General features: G+C 53.2%; 9 protein-coding genes across 9 annotated transcripts; 6 read left to right on the plus strand and 3 right to left on the minus strand.

The window, feature by feature from the left end:
• Nucleotides 1-193: 193 nt before the first annotated feature.
• Nucleotides 194-1117, plus strand: LY79DRAFT_593334 (uncharacterized protein; the record flags this gene model as incomplete). Its single annotated transcript, XM_060561544.1, has 3 exons — nucleotides 194-439; nucleotides 516-851; nucleotides 1016-1117. 3 exons carry the CDS (start codon nucleotides 194-196, stop codon nucleotides 1115-1117), a joined length of 684 nt encoding a protein of 227 aa, XP_060409935.1.
• Nucleotides 1118-1665: 548 nt separating this feature from the next.
• LY79DRAFT_566169 (uncharacterized protein) lies at nucleotides 1666-2867 on the minus strand. Its single transcript, XM_060558795.1, has one exon. The coding sequence runs from the start codon at nucleotides 2789-2791 to the stop codon at nucleotides 2063-2065; it is 729 nt and encodes a 242-aa protein (XP_060409936.1). The 5' UTR covers nucleotides 2792-2867; the 3' UTR covers nucleotides 1666-2062.
• A 695-nt stretch (nucleotides 2868-3562) lies between these two features.
• On the plus strand, nucleotides 3563-5058 carry LY79DRAFT_566171 (uncharacterized protein). Its single transcript, XM_060558796.1, has 2 exons — nucleotides 3563-4468; nucleotides 4552-5058. The coding sequence occupies exons 1-2, from the start codon at nucleotides 3986-3988 to the stop codon at nucleotides 4687-4689; spliced, it is 621 nt and encodes a 206-aa protein (XP_060409937.1). The 5' UTR covers nucleotides 3563-3985; the 3' UTR covers nucleotides 4690-5058.
• Nucleotides 5059-8448: 3390 nt separating this feature from the next.
• LY79DRAFT_368442 (uncharacterized protein) lies at nucleotides 8449-9362 on the plus strand. The gene is made up of 2 exons (XM_060552812.1): nucleotides 8449-8615; nucleotides 8676-9362. Exon 2 carries the CDS (start codon nucleotides 8683-8685, stop codon nucleotides 9142-9144), a length of 462 nt encoding a protein of 153 aa, XP_060409938.1. The 5' UTR covers nucleotides 8449-8615; nucleotides 8676-8682; the 3' UTR covers nucleotides 9145-9362.
• A 390-nt stretch (nucleotides 9363-9752) lies between these two features.
• LY79DRAFT_524022 (SWIM zinc finger protein) lies at nucleotides 9753-10802 on the minus strand (the record flags this gene model as incomplete). The annotated part of the gene is made up of 3 exons (XM_060555587.1): nucleotides 9753-9793; nucleotides 9855-10281; nucleotides 10332-10802. 3 exons carry the CDS (start codon nucleotides 10800-10802, stop codon nucleotides 9753-9755), a joined length of 939 nt encoding a protein of 312 aa, XP_060409939.1.
• A 2434-nt stretch (nucleotides 10803-13236) lies between these two features.
• On the plus strand, nucleotides 13237-13542 carry LY79DRAFT_486578 (uncharacterized protein; the record flags this gene model as incomplete). The annotated part of the gene is made up of 1 exon (XM_060553296.1): nucleotides 13237-13542. A coding segment is annotated over one exon (306 nt), but the record flags the coding sequence as incomplete, so codon positions are not given.
• Nucleotides 13543-14585: 1043 nt separating this feature from the next.
• Nucleotides 14586-16344, plus strand: LY79DRAFT_523964 (uncharacterized protein; the record flags this gene model as incomplete). Its single annotated transcript, XM_060555581.1, has 2 exons — nucleotides 14586-14713; nucleotides 14919-16344. The coding sequence occupies 2 exons, from the start codon at nucleotides 14586-14588 to the stop codon at nucleotides 16342-16344; spliced, it is 1554 nt and encodes a 517-aa protein (XP_060409941.1).
• Nucleotides 16345-17079: 735 nt separating this feature from the next.
• Nucleotides 17080-17667, plus strand: LY79DRAFT_672981 (uncharacterized protein; the record flags this gene model as incomplete). The annotated part of the gene is made up of 2 exons (XM_060564114.1): nucleotides 17080-17172; nucleotides 17227-17667. 2 exons carry the CDS (start codon nucleotides 17080-17082, stop codon nucleotides 17665-17667), a joined length of 534 nt encoding a protein of 177 aa, XP_060409942.1.
• Nucleotides 17668-17828: 161 nt separating this feature from the next.
• On the minus strand, nucleotides 17829-18958 carry LY79DRAFT_639835 (uncharacterized protein). Its single transcript, XM_060562326.1, has 3 exons — nucleotides 18587-18958; nucleotides 18356-18415; nucleotides 17829-18304 (listed from the first exon to the last, which is right to left on the minus strand). The coding sequence occupies exons 1-3, from the start codon at nucleotides 18744-18746 to the stop codon at nucleotides 17928-17930; spliced, it is 597 nt and encodes a 198-aa protein (XP_060409943.1). The 5' UTR covers nucleotides 18747-18958; the 3' UTR covers nucleotides 17829-17927.
• Between the last annotated feature and the right edge of the window lie 113 nt (nucleotides 18959-19071).

Here is a 19071-nt window from a genome sequence, read left to right on the forward strand (position 1 = left end):
CAGCGCTCATCATGGACAGTGTGTCACGTCAGCCCAGTGACGCGACGAATATGCGCACGACGGTTATTTGACATTGACGACATACCAACGTCGCTCTCTCACTCAGTCACCCCTCATTACCCCCCCAAAACTCCTGACAAGCAAGTCCCTGACTCTTGTTTGATCTCTTCCTCTCATCTTCGTCATCGCCTTCATGCACTCATCCGCGAGACACATCGCAAAGCAGATCGCTACTCACCCAGAGACCAAGTCGTTCGCAAAGCAAGTCCAGAGAAACATGGCTTCGGGCACCCCCTCCGAGACGGCCAAGGCGCAGGCCTCCGCCGACTCCAAGGCGCCCAGCTTCGAGTCCATCGGCATCAAGAACAACGACATCGTTCAGAAGTCCGGCGTCTCGCTCTCGCAGCAGCAGAAGGTTTTGGTTGGCAGCGTTCTCGATGTATGACCCCTGCTCCTCCCCCGCTTGCACACGATTGATTTGCATGATCGACGGGCTAATCAACGCCTGCCTTTAGCTCTTCGAGGGCAACCCCACGTTGAAGCACCTGTCGTTGTGGTCCAGGAACGCCACCTTCCAGGACAACATCACCGTCGCCGAGGGCTATGACAAGTTCGCTGCCCAATGGTACGGCCTCCCGGCGCTGTTCAACCCCATCAAGATTCAGTCGCACACTGTCACGTCCGCCGGTAACCCGATTGAGCTCGAACTGAAGAACAGCTACACTGTCAAGGGCGTCAAGACGGAGCAGACCATGGAGAGCGTCGTGCAGATCGAGGTCGGGGACGACGGCAAGATCGTCAAGGTCAACGACAAGTGGAACAACAACCTGCCCGACGGGGCTTTCTCGCAGGTACGTGACTCCTTTCAGGTCTCTTTTCGTACCGCTGCCCGGACGCTCGCCTGGCTCGTGAGTCAAGCGGGTGTTGCCGTGTTCTGCCGTGTTTCGCAGTGGCGGTTGTTTTGGGTAGGCGGTCTCGCATCTATCATCGGGCGCGCCTCTAACCCATTTTCTAGGCATTGCGCAAGCTGAATGCTGTCACCGTACCGGCCTTTGTCAAGGTGCCCAAGAATGAGGAGGAGGACCAGAAGCTGAAAGCGGAGCGGGAGAAGCAGTAAATCACGAGCATGACATCTTGCTACGATGCAGTGTCACCACTCTTTTCAACAGATGATCACTGTAAAATGAATAATTAACTGTGTAGGCGAATTAAGAAAACCACATCTAAACCAGTTTCCAGAGGTGAAACAAGCCCACTGTTGGTTTCTAGTGCAGACCCTTGTGCGGCGAAAGCGGGTTTGTGACGACTCAAGATCATTGTAAAAATAACGCGCAATTAAATGTCGGTCAAGACCGTCAATGAGGGTTTTACTGTATCTCAACCAAGGGACTCACCTGCGTCGCAATTACTCGAGGAATGGGGTTCCCAAAAGGGCAAGGTCCTGAAGAAGGTTCACGAGCAACCATTGGCCCAGGGTTTAGATAACCACCACTTGAGTGATTTATACATATGTATTATATGCGGGAGCGTGCTAAGGAACCACGACTGAATCATTGTTTCACATACGGAAAGTCCGGTACTGGGCGCACAATGTCGACTTGTAATGAGGGAGCACGAAATGGATGTTTGAGCAAGTTTGAAATGTTTTCAGTATTTGATTTGTTTGTTTAATAAAGGGAGATAGACCCTTTCTGGCCCCAACATGGGCCCATGGCAGACTGGTATCGTTATCGCTAAATCGCTAAAACACATGGCCGTCAAAAACCGTCGTCCAAGCCGCCTGCAACGGCTTGCTGCTCCAAAATGGATATAGTAGGTGTAAAAGAAAATAGACCGTAAACAGAACTCGTAAGACGTTTCCGCTAAAGTGGTATAGTAAAACATGCTGTGCAGGAAGGTGATGACATGATATCGCGCTGCGTTAACACAGTTTCAGGCTTGGCCTCTAGAGAACCCTTTGCGTGCCAGACGTGGGGGGGGTCGTGCGCAAGATTAATCAGAGCGGTCGCGGACCTCGACCTCCGGGGTGCGTGGCGCACCAAGGGTAGCGGAGGGGAGCCGCTCAGGAGTGCGTACCCTCGCCGGAGCAGAAGGGGACTGGGTATACGGTGCTGTTGCAGAGGCGGATGACTCCCTTGACCCAGTTGAGGTGGCCGTAGGACTGGTCCGTGTAGGTGTCGGAGACAAAGGGTGTGACGGTGGGCTTGTCTGCGCAGCCAGAGAGCATGTTGCCGGTGACGCGGCGGACGTTGGGCTGGGAGACGACGAGGCCGTAGTTGTTCGCCGACATGGTGAAACGGAGGGTCTGGGTCTCGGTCGTAGTCCAACTGTAGGCGTAGCTGACCGAAAGGGTCACAGAGAGGACCTTCTCGATAAGGAAGGCTTCCGCGCCGGACGTGACGGTGACGGTGTTTGAAATTGAGTAACCGCTGGCGACCGAGACGTCGGAAATGGCGCCGAACGAGCTGACGACGGGCGAGACGGCAACGTCCGCGCCCAGGAACTCCTCGTCGGTGAGGATCTGGGCCTCGGCCGACCACTTACAGTCGCGGCGGGTGATGTTGTTCTCGGGGGCTTTGCGCACAGGGGTGGTGCTGAAGCCTTCGGGGATGGGGGGCAGCGGTGCGCGGCGTTCGATCTCGGCCCACTTGTCGGCCTTCATCACCTTGGTGCTGCCGTCGTCCATGACGATGACGACGTCGTCCCAGTTGAGAGCGGCCGGCTCGGGAGTGGGAGCCGCGGTGGCGCCGGCGACGAGGAGTCCCGCGGCGGCGAGGATGGAGAAACGCATTGGATTATTTGGTTGTGACGGGGCTGGTCTTCTTTTAGTTTGCCATACGACTGCATTAAAAGTAGGTTTGAGGATGTTTCGTTTTAGCGGGAAACGTAGGCGTTCGAGGCGGAGAGAATTATAATAAGTAAAATGGACTGGCCGTTGCTAGTGAGTGAAGCTCTCAAGCTAGGGATGTGTGGGAGGCTGTCGCGAGTAATTATAAGCCGGCTGGGCCAAGAGCATCGACGAGATGATAACGAACATGGTTCCCGTGCTCAACCTCGAAGTTCGTTGAGCCAGGGCCGCACGAGAGTGACTACGGCCTCCTACGAGTCCACAATCTATCTCATAATTTCCGGAGTCACTGGAACTGCGGAGACTCTGCTTATCTCGCCCACGCCCTGACTCCCTGGTCGCCCGGCTGCAGACATACTCGGCAATGCTTCTGATAGCCATTCGTGTGTCCTCGCCAGCCGGCCAGGGCAGCGTATCATTGCGCCTCATGCCCCGCGGCCTTGGAAGCCAATAGCAATCGAGCTGGGCCAATCTGCGCCATGGGGGACCCAGCGCCGGTACGACTTCGTACTGACTCGATACCTCTACGATGCTGGCCGAGGCGGTCAGGGATCATTGGATGGGGCACCGAAAGGGTAAAGATCACACCTCCGTATCTCAGATACAGAAGATATTACACGTGTAGGTGACCAATGACGGATGGGGCCCTACTCGCGTCTGAGCGTCTAAAGTCATTCCTTGATTCGACAAACGCGCACAGAGTAGATAACGAAGCGGGTTTCCTACGTGGTATGTCTTCTAGACTATCACAGCCTCGTCCCGCATCACTTTCCTATTTCCATCCCCTCCCTCGCCCAGGTTCCGCGAAACACTCCCATGCGGGAACAACGCATTTCAGCTACCGTCGCCACGCGCCGAGCGACAGCCGCCAGCAAGCGCATGGCCCTGCCGACTCTGCGCCGCCCAGTGCGCTCACATTCCCACATCCTTCGCAGTCGGCCAGACTTCACCCTAGTCCGCCCACTCTAGGCTGGCCTGCTCCTGTTGTGGGCCTCGGCTGCACTTAGAGCCGGCGGAAGGGGGGACCTGGCAGAGTTAGATGATCTCTGCCGGTACGCAAAGGAGATGAACTGCATCTGAACGCAGCTGTGCAGCGTGAAGACGTGCTATCCCCAGTAGGCTGGTTAATTGCCATCAATGGATAATATAAACCAGAATCGATTCCACCCGTTTGTTTGCCTTGGCATTCTCCGGCCTTATCTACCCACCGTTCACGCCCTTTTTTTGTTTTTTGTTTTTTGCCCTCGGGTCTTGGTCTCATCATCGGTCGCGATATATTCTCGCTCGTCGACAGAAGAATCTCCGTCGTCACAGTCACTTCCACTGACTGCCCAGTCAAATCATCGTCGCCCCCGCCACCGCCACCGACAAGATGCAGTTCTCCGTCTCCAAGATCGCCGTGGCGCTCCTCTTTGTTTCCTTCGCGTGAGTCCACTGTCTCCCCGACCCCATCTCTCCAGAGAACTAACACCGCCCGCCAGTTCCGCGAATCTTCATGAGAGCTGCGCATGTCACAACAGCAAAATCTATAACTGGCGCATCACCACCAAGGCTTGCACGCTCTACGCCTCCAAGAACTACGAGTGGGGATCGGCTTCGTACAATGCTACCAGCGGACGAGTGAGTGACTGACCCTCTGGTTGGCATACCAGGCCAGACCAGAGAAGATGCGACCTTGCAAATGCTGACTCAGTCCTTTCCAGTGCGTGGCAAGCGGTGAAGGTGTCGCCGGCGACCAGTGGGAGGACGCCTGCCGCGAGATCGCAAAGTCGGGCTTCGACTGCGTCGACGGCAGGGGCCATTGCACGGCGAACCCGGACGACGTCCGCGGCTCGTGCTAAGCCAAGCCTTGCCAAGTGGAAATGGCCTGAGCCGAGGAGGGGGGGATCTCTCGCTCCCCCAAGCCTGGCCAGCACTCACCTCACCCACCCCCCTTTAGCCTCTCTTGCTAGTCAGGCATGCCTGTTCATAAGGCTGGACCCCTGGCTATGCACCCTTGACACCACCATTCATCCTGGGCCGCTCATCAGATAACGACAGGCCATCCTTGGCACAGAGGCAGGGGAGAGAGACCCTGTTTGCGCCGAGTGTCTTGTCCCTTCTCAGGGGATCTATCATGACGGAACTGTCCGCCATATCATTTTACAAACATGTCAGCGTTGTTAGTGTTTTAAGTCTATACCCAGAAGATACCGTACTCATGTAGGAGGATTGGAATATGAATGATAGTCTCGAACATAATAAATTCACTCATCAAACGTCCCTCAATCTACCCCGCTCCGCTTATCTTCGCATATGACCGTTCTCCCATTTCCCGCTCCCGACGTTTCTACCATCAGTGGATGTTGACAAATAACCGTGGTGTTCCCGAACAAGGAGGGATTGTTGGAGTCAACGACAATCTCACGTAATCTCGCCAACTGAGATGACTACCCAGCCCGGTCCCTCTGAAAGGCGGCACAGGTACACAATGATTATCTTGAAACAGTCGGGGGAAAAGATACAGTATCGGTACCACGCGCGATGCTCAACACAACGGAATGTTTCTAAAAGAAACACACAACCTCACCATACCGGCCACAGGCACCAACCACGCGATTTACGAAATCTTGCTTTCTGAACCGTATTGGGCACAAATGGCGTAGCGATCTTCAAGAACCAACCATGGGGGAGGGGGGTAGAGGGTGGCATCCCGCCGTGCAGCGCAGCATTTCCCCCGCGCGCGTAGTCACGCCCATCGGTGAAGACGGCGCTACCCAGTAAACCTTGTACGCGCAGTAGCGTGGCCGACGTGAAGGGTGGGATAGAGAGGCGAGCCTACGTAAGCCACTTTTGCGAAGGTTGCCGGCGGCCCGACCTTCCACTGGTTATCGTGAGGATAAGAGAAGGGATGATATGAGGGGGGGGGGGGGGGGGGGGGGGTGCGTCGCGACTCGGGCACCCCCCGGTGTCTTATCTGTGGTAAGATTTCGTGTAAATTGCATCGTAAATAGGAACGTTATGCACACACACACACACAAGAGGGTAGTATATTGGGCAGAAAATGGCAAAGATCGACAACGGCAGCTGTGGTTGGGTGTGTGTCTTGAGTCGTGGACGCTGGCCGATGCCGCATTGCCGCATCTCTTGAAGGGGGTTGGGGCTCGTCCCAAGGGAGGACCTTCGCGAGCGGATCGGGTCCGTCTGTGATTGGGTACCGTTGCCACGGGCTTCTGGGGCCGGTGGCTGGGGCAAGCGTGACTAAAGCGAGATGGTCCCTGCCGGAACCATGGGAAGGGCTGGGGAGGACATGATCCCAACCGGGCTCACCCCCGGTCTGATCTCCCTCCTCACCCTCCTCTGCCGCGTGCGGTGCTGTGGTTGCGGCAGGCAGGCAGGCAGGCAGAACTTCCCCTCCACCCCGCCTGGAACCCTGTATTCAATGGAGTCTATGTGTATTCCGGCCTTTCAGCCGGGGCAATCTCTTTTACTGTAAACGATATACAATGTGGACACCCTTAGGACCATGGTCCGTTCACAATGATGGCCTCAACACCAACATTCCGGTCTTCTTCCGACCGCGGTGCACCGGCGTTCATGACGAACTCGGAACTAGGCCGATCTCCTGACACCAGACCAATATAGAACCGTTGTATCGTGTGTCATCAGCTCCGCTCAAACAGGATAAACAGCCTGCGGCTGACGGCCATGTGACATAATGGACCGGGGGCGGCACCCTAATACCCACGTGTAGTAAACTTGGAACTAGGGACGATCTCGACCCTGCCCTGTCTGCTCAGATCTTAGCAATATGTGCACATAACCCCTGACAACTTGATACATGACATACAGCACCGTCATACGCCATATACGTACAATCCACGTCATTCGGTACCAAACAAAACAGTAATAAACAGAAGCTTCTTACTCGTAATAACCAAAGCTTGGCATCGAACGCACAACTTGGCTTTTGAACGTGCACCTTGACCTTGTCTCCACAGAATGACGCGAGAAGGTCACGGGGCTCTTAGTTGCAACTTCTAAGAGCGTGCCCACCCGCGTGTTGACCAACTCAAGGTCCACGTGCCAGCGCGGTTCTGTATTAGTGGTGTGCACCTCCGTGTTTGCGGAGCTGACCAGACAGATGTCGATTATCGACAGGTCCGTGATGACGAGTCAGTCAGAGAAGGAACATAAGGGAAGGGGGAATAGGGGCTTGAGCGATGGATGTTCCAGAAAGCAACACTTCACCCCGATACAGCCTACGCATACGAAAACGACGTCTTGGCGGACGTGAAGGCGTCCGGCAGCCATTTGGTCCGGTGACGCATCGCCAGCTGCATCCGACCGAGGAGCGGGTCCGATTCCCCAACACCTGAATCCGCGGCTGGTCGGCGGCGGCCGGATCGGGTATGTTGTCAACGGCTGCGAGGCTGAGCCACCGCGTCAACTCCTGCGGCTCATCCGGTCTGTTTCTCAGCGCCCGGCGGAGCTGACTGATGCTCTTATCACTATGCAGCTGGAGAGACTACTCCTGCCCACGCAGTGCTCGTCAGCTGAAGATCGGTAACGGATAAAAATAAGTAGACAGTACTAGCTGCTAAGGGCAGCTGGGAATACCTGTACATCACGCAAATGCTAACCCTAACCCTAAGTAACCCTACGTGTCTGTACTAAGATACATATGTAGTCTGAGGTGGGGCTAGGATGCGCATGTATTAGTAAGACTACTTAGTTCACGTGATATGATACGGTATCTTCCGCGGCCCTCAGAGGCTAGTACTACCGTAGATACTGGGATAATTTGTCTTTGGCTAATGAATGGGCTAACGAGAAGAGGTACGGCGGCCGCCTATCAACTAAGCCTATTAAGGAGGGCGGTCAACCACCTACTCACTACACCTACTGCTATAATTAACTTTGAAACCCTATCAACTAACCAACTAACCCTGTTTCTGCCAGTACGCCAGCCCTTATTCGGCGGCCGCCATACCTCATCTCGTTAGCCCATACATTCTTAGCCAAAGACGAATTATCCCAGTGTCTACGGAGTACGGTACCTACTTCTCGATTAGGTTAGGCAGTCTCAAACGCCCTCCGTCACTTCGCCCACCACCCTGAAGGTCGGTGCCATGGTGTGGCAGAGGCGGCCACGCCGCCCCGAGTCCGAGACAACCACTCCGACATGGGATCCTTGAGTAGTAGGGTGGGGGCCGGCGATGCCGCGGGCGTCGAGACTCTTGGACAACTCCGGGTATCTCGCTTCGTGAATTGTCTTCCCAGTGGCACCTGTAGTCACGATAGCTCGCCTTGCACGATGGCGACGACCAGTCCGTGTCGTTTACGGAGTTTATGAAGCCCATCTGGTAGACGGACGCTCGTTCTACGTTCCCCCCCGCAACTTCATCGTTAGCTTGTATCGTTAGCTGCTGGTAACAATACTCCATTTTGAATAATCACGTGAACTTTCGGTTCCCTTGAGCCTCCTCCACCAGCCGCCCACACATATACCCATCTTCTTCGGGACGAGCATTATGAACATCGCCACCAATGCTGTAAGAGGTTCATGGTCTGAGGCTTGTTACCCAGAGCTTGGGCTCTGGGTACTTGGAGTGCGGATGGGATGATTGTTGTGGAAGCAGCAACCCAAAATGTAGGTAGAGGAGAGGTTGTAACTGCTGGTGTACATTTCAGACAAAAAATAGGTTGGCTTTGCCTAAGGGTGGAGACAAGTATACTAGGTATGAAAGCACGCACGCTGTTTTCATCAACATTTCACGCCTTGTCGGTGAGCAGTTCATCGTTTTTTTTTTTCTTCCCTTTCTCATTATTACGGTGTTCCATCCAGAGAAATTATGCATCGCTCAATCGCGTCCTTATCGTGCTCCGCCAACGCAGAATTCGCGAGCTCAGCCCTCATACCCGATGCAGCAGCCTCTTATACTAGAGCAGCATATAAGCAGATACGTTGCCCAATCACCAAAGCTTTCCATTCATTCTGTCGGGGCTACGAGACAAGGACCGAGGCCCGCTACTGGTTTCTGGCGGGCTATCAACTGACTTTCCGGCCACTGTGTCCTCTTCCGGCCTGCAACGTCCCGGATATCCGGCTTGTTGGCCACACCGGCCCAGCGGCGACGTGTTGCCGGTGGCCCCCACGCAATCCACCACCCGAAAGCTTATTCGATGTTCGCGAGCCAAGAGACCCACGTGGCCTGCCCGGCCCGCGGGCATCGGGTCGTTCGCAAAGACCGCAGTACCGCGATCCACGACGCCGTTATAAAGCCGGCGTCCAGAGGCGGATTGGTCAGGAATAAAGCCAATGGCAGACCAGATATTGCGAGTCGCGATAATGAGCCCTTGTAAAGTAGTCAGCTTGTGAGGTAGATCTGTCCAGGGAGGTTTCGTAATGAACAAATGATAGATGACCAAATATCGTACCTCAAAATAGAATCAAGGGTACCACCATAGCACTCCTCGCCGTACACTAGATGTACCTATAATAAGGGATCTGCGCTTGTACCACATATAGATTCTCAGGGTAACCTCTTAGAAGTAAAATGGGGAGACAGTGCTCGTAGGGACATCCAATCAATAGCGGGTGCGTTTCGTTATTTGACGTTAGTCTCATCTCCGCCTCCTTGATCATGGGTGGGCCCTGATTTGACAATCTCTCTCACTCTTTTGTGCGTCTTTCCTCTGCTATCAGCTGATATAGCACTAACGAATGTCATCATATCATATCTTGGTGGATGCACTGTGCTTGTTCTTTCCATCGAGTTCAAGCAACCATCGAAACGACGCTGTCGGCAAGCTCGGAACGTGCAGGACCAAGATTCGACGCCCAAGATTGTGTCAATTTGTACCAAGGGCAGAGCTCGCCTGCTCCCCAAAGTGCGCTTGAAACACTAGCAATCGATGCTACTCAATAATTCCTTCTCCACCACCTTGAGTAGGTGCTATAGTCTGCACCGGTAGATTGTCAGTCTCTGCATCAGAACTGAAGAATGTATTCATGCGAGCTTACCCCTCTGAGTACTGATACCCAGCTGATCGGCGACGTTGACGTAGCCTTCGTGGGTGATTTTGCCTCCCCCCTTGATCCTCTTCACCATATCATCGTCGCCTTGCCAGATGCTCCGGCAGAAGGGACAAGTGACGTCACCTGCCCCGGAACCGCGACGTTTTGTAGCAGCCCACGTCTCGAAACAGTCCTTGTGCATGTTCTGACCGCATGCTGCGCGACACCACACAATGGTTTCGTTGCTCCCGGTCTCGAACGCCGAGAAGCAGATGGGGCAATCGCCCTCTACAGGTTTGCGATTCTTGTCTTGGGACCCCTCTGACGAGGCATCAATGGGCGGGGCGTTCGCAAAGATGTCCCTGAGTTCACCGGGAACAAGGGCCAGTTGGTACGTGAGCTCGTACTTGGCGCGGAGGACTCGCGACATGACCTGGAAAACGTTAGTCCTGGTGCGGACAGGCGGCTGCGGCGGCAACCTACATAGAGCCAATGCTTGCATTGATGGCCCTTTAGCCAGTGTGGGCAGGTGCAAGACGGAGTCTGGCAGATATGAACAGTATAAACATTGCCGGTAGAGCCCGTCAGCTGGACCTTCTCCTCAGGGATCTCTGTAGTGCCACAACGATATCGGTCAAGGACGTAAAACCTCTGGGTCATGGCACGATGATAGACTTCATGGAAGCTTTGGGGTGCTGTGGGTCGGTATCGACGCAGTCGCTTCTCTTTTTTGGCGGTGGCAGCAGCAGTCTTTGGCTTCTTTACCTGGTCAGAGCTGTCTGGTTGCGATACATCGTCCGTGAGGCTGGCTTTTCTTTTCCGGCTCGGTGAGGCCAGCGAGGCCGCCGGCTTCCTCACGGCCGTCGATGCTGCTTCTGTGGTGGAGCTTCGCAGCCTCTGAGGATGTCCGGACACGGAGCGGGTCACTCTATTGGGAGCGCCGGGACCCACCATTGCGAAGGAGTGGCGGTCTTTGTGGCGTCGATGATGTATCAAGAGATGTAGACGTGATGAATGAGATGCGTCGCAAAGAGTTCTAATGACGCTGTCGATGGTTGAAGAGACCAGCGCGGAGTTGTGGTGTTTATGAATTTGGTTCAGGAGCCTTAAGTCGTGAAGTGAAGTATCCGTAAAGGTAGGCAAGAACGGCTGGCTCAGCGAACTTTCCACCACAATCCACACCGTCAATGACGGAAGCTACTTCGCACGCCACACCAGCAGATGAAAGTCATGTGATTTGAGGATGTCCATCAGTCACGTGACTGGTGTGGCTGGACATGCTGATTGAAACACCAGACATCAATATCTACCTATGACGAATGAGAATGGGGCACTAGGACACAAAAGCGGGCCCGTGATTACTGTGTTGCAATTGTGGCTTATCCCTGTCAGCCCAAGAGTACCGTGCACGATAACAGCGTTAAACCTCATATCCTAAAGGCTACAGGTTCAAATCCCTCATATCCTAAAGGCTGCAGGTTCAAATCTAGTTTTCTTAGACTTTTTAGTTCCAAAACGGCTCCGCCAGGGAGGGTTGGATCAGTACTACCCGGGGGCAACTTAGTCAGCGCTGTGAGCTAAATACCCCCTCCTCACGGAATAACCCACCCTGCTTCCTATGCTGCGCTCTGGGTCGGGATGGGCCAAGACCATCCCTTTTGCCTCTAAGATAGTTGTGTTATCACTAAGTCCACTGCCGAGGTCTATCACAGTTATCGTCCACGGTACTCTCGGGTGGACAGGGGGGACACTATCAGCTTGTCTGATCACTCCGTTGCAAACCGAGCCCACTAACCCCCGTGAGGGATAGGGGCAAACCAGGCCACAGCAATTAACGACAAAAGCCAATACTTTCAAAGTGCTTCTATTTATATAGCAATTTACCTATGCCATAGATACCAACAATCTCTACCTTTTTATAAAGGTATATTACAGTCTAAGTAGCCCTACTAGGTCCCTTGTTAGGCTAGACTGTTGCGTTATTGCACTGCTCTAGGATACAGTTATCTAGGTAGGCAGCAGCAAGGTCCCCTAGAAGGACCTCTGGTAGTACTATAAATAGAGGTGTCTAAATTAATAGACATCGTGATTTTAATAATGGTCTTAGCAACAAGATAAGATTCTAAGCAATGTATCGTCATGTATCTCCGAAAGTGAGGGGCAAAAGCAGGGGTGTGACCACCTAGGGGTTAGTAGGGTCCGTTTGCAACTAAAGGGATATCACATTGTGACAATATCCATACTGCATCAGTATGGGGAGAGCTAGTACAGGATGAGCTTGATAACTTTCACATCTAACCACAGCAACTACTCGAACCACTTAACATCCTGTTGGTATTTGTGCATTTCAACCTTGTTCCAGAGAGAATAGAGCGAGCACTCTATACCTTGTACAGTAACTACAAATGTTAGTGCAGAATTCGCGACTACTTTCAAGACTTAAAACGGTCAATAAACTGATTATAAACAGTACATCATCTGCTATAGAAGTCCCTAAGCCCACAATTAAACTTAGATATATCTATTTGGAGACGCTATTGGAGATAGATAGTAGTATCTGTATTGACACTATATCAAAGCGTATAGTATATTCGACGATGTAACTCTCAGACAAGATCCTCAGGGACTTTCACTTGACTAGATCAGATAACAGACATGCCAGCAAGATTCAATCTACCCTCGGTACAACCAATACATTATTATCTACAAGGGGTCGCATTTTTTGCGTAAGGCCAACCTACCCAGACAAAGATCATGCCAACCGAGATCCAACCCATTCATGGACACGACGTCACGTGGCATCGCATGTTCTCCGTCAGTACAAATGATTTCCAAGATAACTAGGCTTAAATCCACAGCCCGAGAAATAAATATTTGCTAATCATTCATTATGCGTAAAGAAGTTGGTGCGGAAAAGCCCCGTTATCGCTCGGCAATTCATAGACAGGAATACCGCCGTAGGAGTATCAGTGTCAGGCGCCTGGAGGAGATTGGAATAATAGTCATGACTGACACCTAACTACCCCTGTTGTTGCCTCCTTTACTCCGTGCGATCGCAGCTTCTGACAGCCAGCCACACCCATGAGACTGCGGGCCCAATTCAAGATGTTTGCCAGTAATGGCACGCTGGATACCTTAGCCCAGTTCGTAGCACGCAGCACCAGCAAATTTCCTAATTAAAGAAATGGCAACTTCGTACTGAGGACTCATTTCTTCAGCGCGTCACACAATGGACTCTGACGGCTTCTACATCCGGCATCCACCGGATCCACACCTCCTTGACGCATTCATCACGCCCGACTATCGGCTATTCCAGACGATTCCTGTGGGCGCTGCGGTCGTGAACAACACAGAATGGATTCTGGTGATTGACGGCCTGGTCGCGCGACCCTTTGAGCTGTGCCTCGATCAGTTGAAGCACCTATGGCGCAAACCCGTGGCAGCGTTCCATGAGTGCTACGGTAGCCCACTAAACCCACCGAACAACGAAGTTCGCCGGGTAGGAAACGTGGCATGGATCGGTGTCCCTCTGTTTCATCTTCTCGCCCTTGCACGGCCACTCCGCGAAGCTGCGTACCTGTGGTACAGCGGGCTTGACCGTGGTACCTTCGGCGGCATCGTGGCTGACGGCTATCGCAAAGACCTGCCAATTGAAAAGGGGCTCGCCCGGAAATCCTTGTCGCGTATGAGATGAACAGAGAACCGCTCAACAAGGAGCGAGGAGGCTCCGTCAGAGTGGCGAAGTTGCGAGGAGTGTAGAGATAACTGATGCTAGAAATCTTTTTGTAAGAAAGTTCGAAATGACCGAGATGCTACGGTCGTACAGTCATGTGATATTGGTTTTCCAACACATCTCACTCTATATAAGTTAACACCCTCGTACCCTCACTTTATACACCCCCTGTAAGATAGGCCAGAGGTGCTGCGTATCGGGCTATACGTATCGTAATATCCATGTCCCGTGTGAACTGGGCTAGGCCGAAGGTTTAATATCCCTTATCAGCGTAAGATACTTTACATAATACAGTCTCCGTAATGATATATTAGAGATGACGAGTGGAATCTGAGAAGTAGCTTAGTGTTAGGCTGTCACTCAGCCTCTGTTCCGGTGTCGATACTTAACCAGAAAGATTACGAGTGTGCAGTCGGTATCGATTTGACCAACCATTTTGTAATTGCAACTGCCAGGTCATCACTGCATAAAAGTAACAAATGAGCAGTCTCCATTTCGTTTGATAATTGCGCAAAGCCATAAAAACGGTTGCCTTGCCACCAAAACATGATACGATATACCCCGCGCGTGCTAGTCTGTCTGCCTTATGCCCGACGTTGCCTCATGGAGATGGTCAGTATAATGGTTCGCCATTCTCAAACCACATGGTGTTGAGCTAGATTTCATAAAGTCGGACCCATCAAATCTGCACGGTACTTTCTTGTGAGTGGTGCATGCTCGCTGCACTTCATAACCCTTGTCGAGGTGTCTCAACGCCATTGGGTCGTTGGACAAATCTCACCATGCAGCTCATCGTTGGCTGCTTCATTGGGCTTGGACAAGTCCGCAGTGGGTGTTGCACAATTCATAAAGCTCACCCCCATGTCCATGCGCGTGGCCGCCGCCATGTCTGGCACCCATCGCCCTCCCCCGCCTCCTGACTCTCTCGTCAAACTGTTCTGTGCCGCCTTGCGCCGCTATTAACGACCGTTGCCGATAGTCGAACGGACTCGAGCCCCGCTGTCATGCCTGTTGAGCCGCCGACCGCAGAGGAATGGGAGAAGCATCGGAAGCTCATTGCGGACCTGTACACGCGCCGGACCCTCAAGGTCATCAGGGCGCACCTCAAAGATGTTCATGGGTTCAATGCGACGTGAGCACTCTACTGGTGTGTGTTGATGTTGTAACTGTAACTGATGGGATCGTAGGGAGCGTATGTACAAGGGCCGTTTGAAAACCTGGGGCATCGAGAAGAATAAACGGCATAAGACGAGACCACTGCAAGACAGAACAGGCTCTTCCGAAGAGACTTCACAACCAAAGCTCCCTGTCACGATCTCCAGTGACAACAATTGTAGCGAGACTCATGGCCAAACCCCCCCGGGTTTCCCATCCGCATTAAAACCACCCTTGGCATCTCCCTACCCCATTGACACCGGGGTAGATTCCCGCTCTACGACCTACGTCGGTACCCCGGGACCGGCATCGTTCCCACCAACACCAGTGTCAACCTTGGGGTACAGATCACCTACCGTCTACGAGTCGGAGGACATAAATGTGGATCCGGACGTACTATGCATCGAGATTGTCAACATTGCAATTTCGATACTGTCCAGACTAGTTCAAGAAAGGCCTGTCGGCACGGGTTTCGAAGGTTGCACACCGACGGAGGATCATATCACGATATATCGGACACTACAGGAGGACCTCAAGCACGAAAGCTATATAAGAGGCTGCCTTGTAAACAACACATCTGCGGCGCCCACTTCCTCCTTGGGAGAGCGAGTTAAAGACCTATTGAAATCATACCATCCGGCAATGCCGATCGGCCTGTTGAGCGCCGTCAACCAGTGTATGGACCACAACACCATTCAAGAACTGGTCTTTTGCCTCACCAGCTCTTCCGCCGCTGTTCTCCCACGGGACGACGACTTTATCCACCTAGCGCACAGGCTCCGTCGGCTGCTGGCCATTACAAGCTTCGAAAAGTTCCAACAATTCATGGAGCAAATCTGCCAAAGCCTCGAGTCAGAGGTCGTCAAAGTCCTCGGGAGAAGAAGCCTGGTGACGATCTACCTGATGTTCCTGCTCAGCGCCAAGAAGGCGAAGCGCGAGCGCAAGCCGGACAACAAAATCCTGACCATGGCTTTGGAGAGCATGGCCCACGTTCAACATGCATATCAAGACGACCCGAAGCTGATCATGCAGTTCAGCCTCTTCATCACCGGCTACTGCGCCCTTGCCGGGCCGGAGGGGAAGTTCGATCGAGGCGTCCTCGACATGGCCGAAGACTGCTGCGACCGGGCGGAAAAGTATCTTATCAAACTGGAATCGACCGATGGGAGCAAGCAAGCCGACATCAGGGACGCCAAGTCCCACTATGGGAAAAGCTGCTCGTTGTTGGCAGACTGCCGCTATGCGCAAGGCAACGAGTCGTACGTAGAGCATCGCGAAGAGCTTCACAGATCCTCGCGTAGGCTGCTGATGCTGGCAATCGCGTGCCATGTCGATTGCTCGCTGGGGACCATGGCGCAGTTTGAGCGACACAAGCAGAAGTTGGAGCGGTGGTGTCATGATGCAAATGACACTCCGCGGCTGCAGCAGCTAAAGGTCGTCGAGAACCTTATCACTGAGTACAAACAACGGCCAAAGGACGGGCCTCTGGTTCCAAGGCTGCCGGTCTTGCAGTTGATCGAAGGCACAACAGAGAACGCCTCGCCTCGCCTTGGTGATGGGGGAGGCTTTTTGAACCGGCAATTGGTAGCCACGAAGATAACACCATAAGATCTGTCATGGTGAACACGTTGCGATGTGCCCGGCGGAGAAGTTGCAATCGCTGCTGGACAGAACAGCCGAAGAGTCTCGAGGCTTCACGGCCCACTGATTAGACTGAGCTGTCCGAGCTGGCAGCCCGCGGATCTGCTGTGAGTGAAACATTTTGTACGTCATACCCGCTCATTCTGCAATTTGCCCCATCTCGGTGTGGTGCGGAGGAAGCCAGTGAGCCCATCAAGACACGCCGAGAGCAGCCGGAGAAAACCTTCCGCATCACGGCACAGATCTCGGACACCTCCGTGGGCCGTGTCGATCTGAACGCAACCTCGCCCATCCACCCCAGAACACTGGATCCTGCATCGGATTTTCGATTTCGATTTGCCAAAGTCTGTTCATCCCTTACTATCTTTCCTTCTCAGACTGTTTGGTCTGACATCCTTCGGGGGTTCTCCCTTAGTTTCCCTCATATTCTCCACGCAAAAAGTGGCGCTGTTATGTCATCTGCTTCGGCCGTGATGTAATATCAAGGTGACATCATACATACCTCAACTACGCTCACCGTGGCGTTCTGGCCGTCGACATGAGATACTTAAGCGTGCAGTAATTGCCGGATGAGAAGGGATTTCTAGATCAGTCGATACAGTTCTACGAACAACATAAGAGATACCCATCCATCGAACAAAATCTTCAAATTCTTTCAAAAAAAAGGATTTCGACATTTCCTCCCCAGTACAAACGATCAAAATGTCTGCCACTCGCAACATCGATTCCATCAATCCTAAGCAGGGCGAGATCCATCCTAGAGTCCCCCGCTCTGAGCCTCTCACCACCAAGGGCGTAAGTTTCGGTTCTACTAGGGTCACCCTCAATCAAAACCTAACGACAAAGCAGCACAAACCGGGCGTCAAGGTCGGCAACGATGCCTACCCCGAGTTCCACGCCCAGACCTACCCCGCCGGCACCGCGCCCAAGGAGAACACCTTTCAGCCCGATCTTAAGCATGCCATCCCCGGCCAGGCCCTGAACCCCGACGCCGAGACCTACACTGCACCCGACGACTTCCCCGGCGCCACCAGCGCGGACCTCAACACCGGCCTCGGCAAGCCCCTGCAGGGTCAGACCAGCAACGAGCTGCACGGCCTCCACCCCCGCCACCGCAAGAAGGAGAGAGCGGGACTCGAGGGCGTCGGCGCGTCCGCCGAAGACAGCTTCAAGCAACGCCACCTGGACCTCGATTACGACCCGGCCTCCCGCAGGAACGTCTCAGAGGTTCCCGGTGCGGAAGAGCGGTATCCCGCCACCGCTGAAGAGGTTGCCAGCGAGTTTCCATGAGACTTTCTATGAATCATGTATCATTATTATAACGTCACGAAAAGGATGTCTTCAGCGTCAAGCGGTTGGCATGGAATGATTGAATATGAATCGAAGAGTCTCACGCTAGTTATTTGAAATATGTACTCCGAATAAATCTTGCAACGCTCTGGTCCTAAAGTACCAAGTTTTGAACGAGAATGGAAAGAACATGACGATCCAGTGCGATCCGGAATATTAACCATTCGACGGCCAAAAGTGACCTTCAAAGACCGCGACTCCTAGGCTTGATGAATTGCTGGGAAGAGGGCGGTGGAAGGAACAGTCTTCTTTAGAGCGAGAACGATCTTATCCTCGGTCGAGTCGTCGGTCACGTTCCACTTGAGAGAGTAGATGCCCTCAACAGAGCTGGGCGTGGCGTACCACATAGACACCATGTTGCCCGATTCGCCCGAGACAAAGATGACGTTGCCGTAGGTAAGGAAACCGCTGGTCTGACGGTCAGAAGCAGTCGAGCTGGAGTTGAGGAAACCGACGCTGTGGTCAGAGGCGCCGTCGGTGGGAATGGAGAAGGTAACGTTGGACCAGGTGGGGGTGGTGGTGGAGTTGAGAGCCGTCGTATTCGGAGCCCCTTGCCAAGCATTGTTGGTAGGAGTGACTTGGCCCAGTTAGCTTCATCCATCTTGATAACGAGGACTGTGGACTGTACATGTTACGGGAGCTGCATTAGGGTCGTTGAAATTGGCATAATCACCTAAGAAAGCATCGCCTGTGCACAGTAACATTAGCTCAGGATTCATACTTCAGGGTAGCGAGACACGGGCCGGGTGTGCTATTCGTAACAAGAGACAGCTAGTCTTGGAAAGAAAAGGAGCAGAGCTTTTGAAGAACTCTCATCATTCTCCAATTACAAGGCGGGAAAATCAGCCTAGCGACTTACTTCCTGTAGAGAATAGGGGAAGGCCTCCGATTCCGTCGCCGTAGGCGTAGATCTGGAACGGAGCGCTGTTAGAGACAGAAGCGGCTCGCGGCAGGTTTCCCGCAGGAACCGCAGCTGCGACGGCTGCAAGCGACAACAAGAGAGCTCCAATGTGCTGCATTATGGTATGCGATGGCCGTTGGAACGGGATTATGGCTGTGGCTAAAAGAACGGATGAAACTTTGAAAGATTCAAAAGCGAATGATGAGCTGAAAGAGAGTAATCAGTGAGTGGGAGCTGGCGTGGTGAAGACATCCCAGGATTGAAGCAGAACCAGAGAGGGACTTGGTTAAATAAATGTCACGTATAATGATGATGCAGCGCTGGTCTTCCACGCAAGCCGCGAACCATCGGCGGTAGCATTGATTTCTTACTCGTACGAGTCCACACAGACTATCGCACTGATTCATGCCGTTGCTACGGGACATTCCCGAACTGCGTCCGGA

The sequence above is a fragment of the Colletotrichum navitas genome (genome assembly GCF_030913465.1).
Source record: "Colletotrichum navitas strain CBS 125086 chromosome Unknown LY79scaffold_76, whole genome shotgun sequence".
Classification (NCBI taxonomy): Eukaryota; Fungi; Ascomycota; class Sordariomycetes; order Glomerellales; family Glomerellaceae; genus Colletotrichum; species Colletotrichum navitas.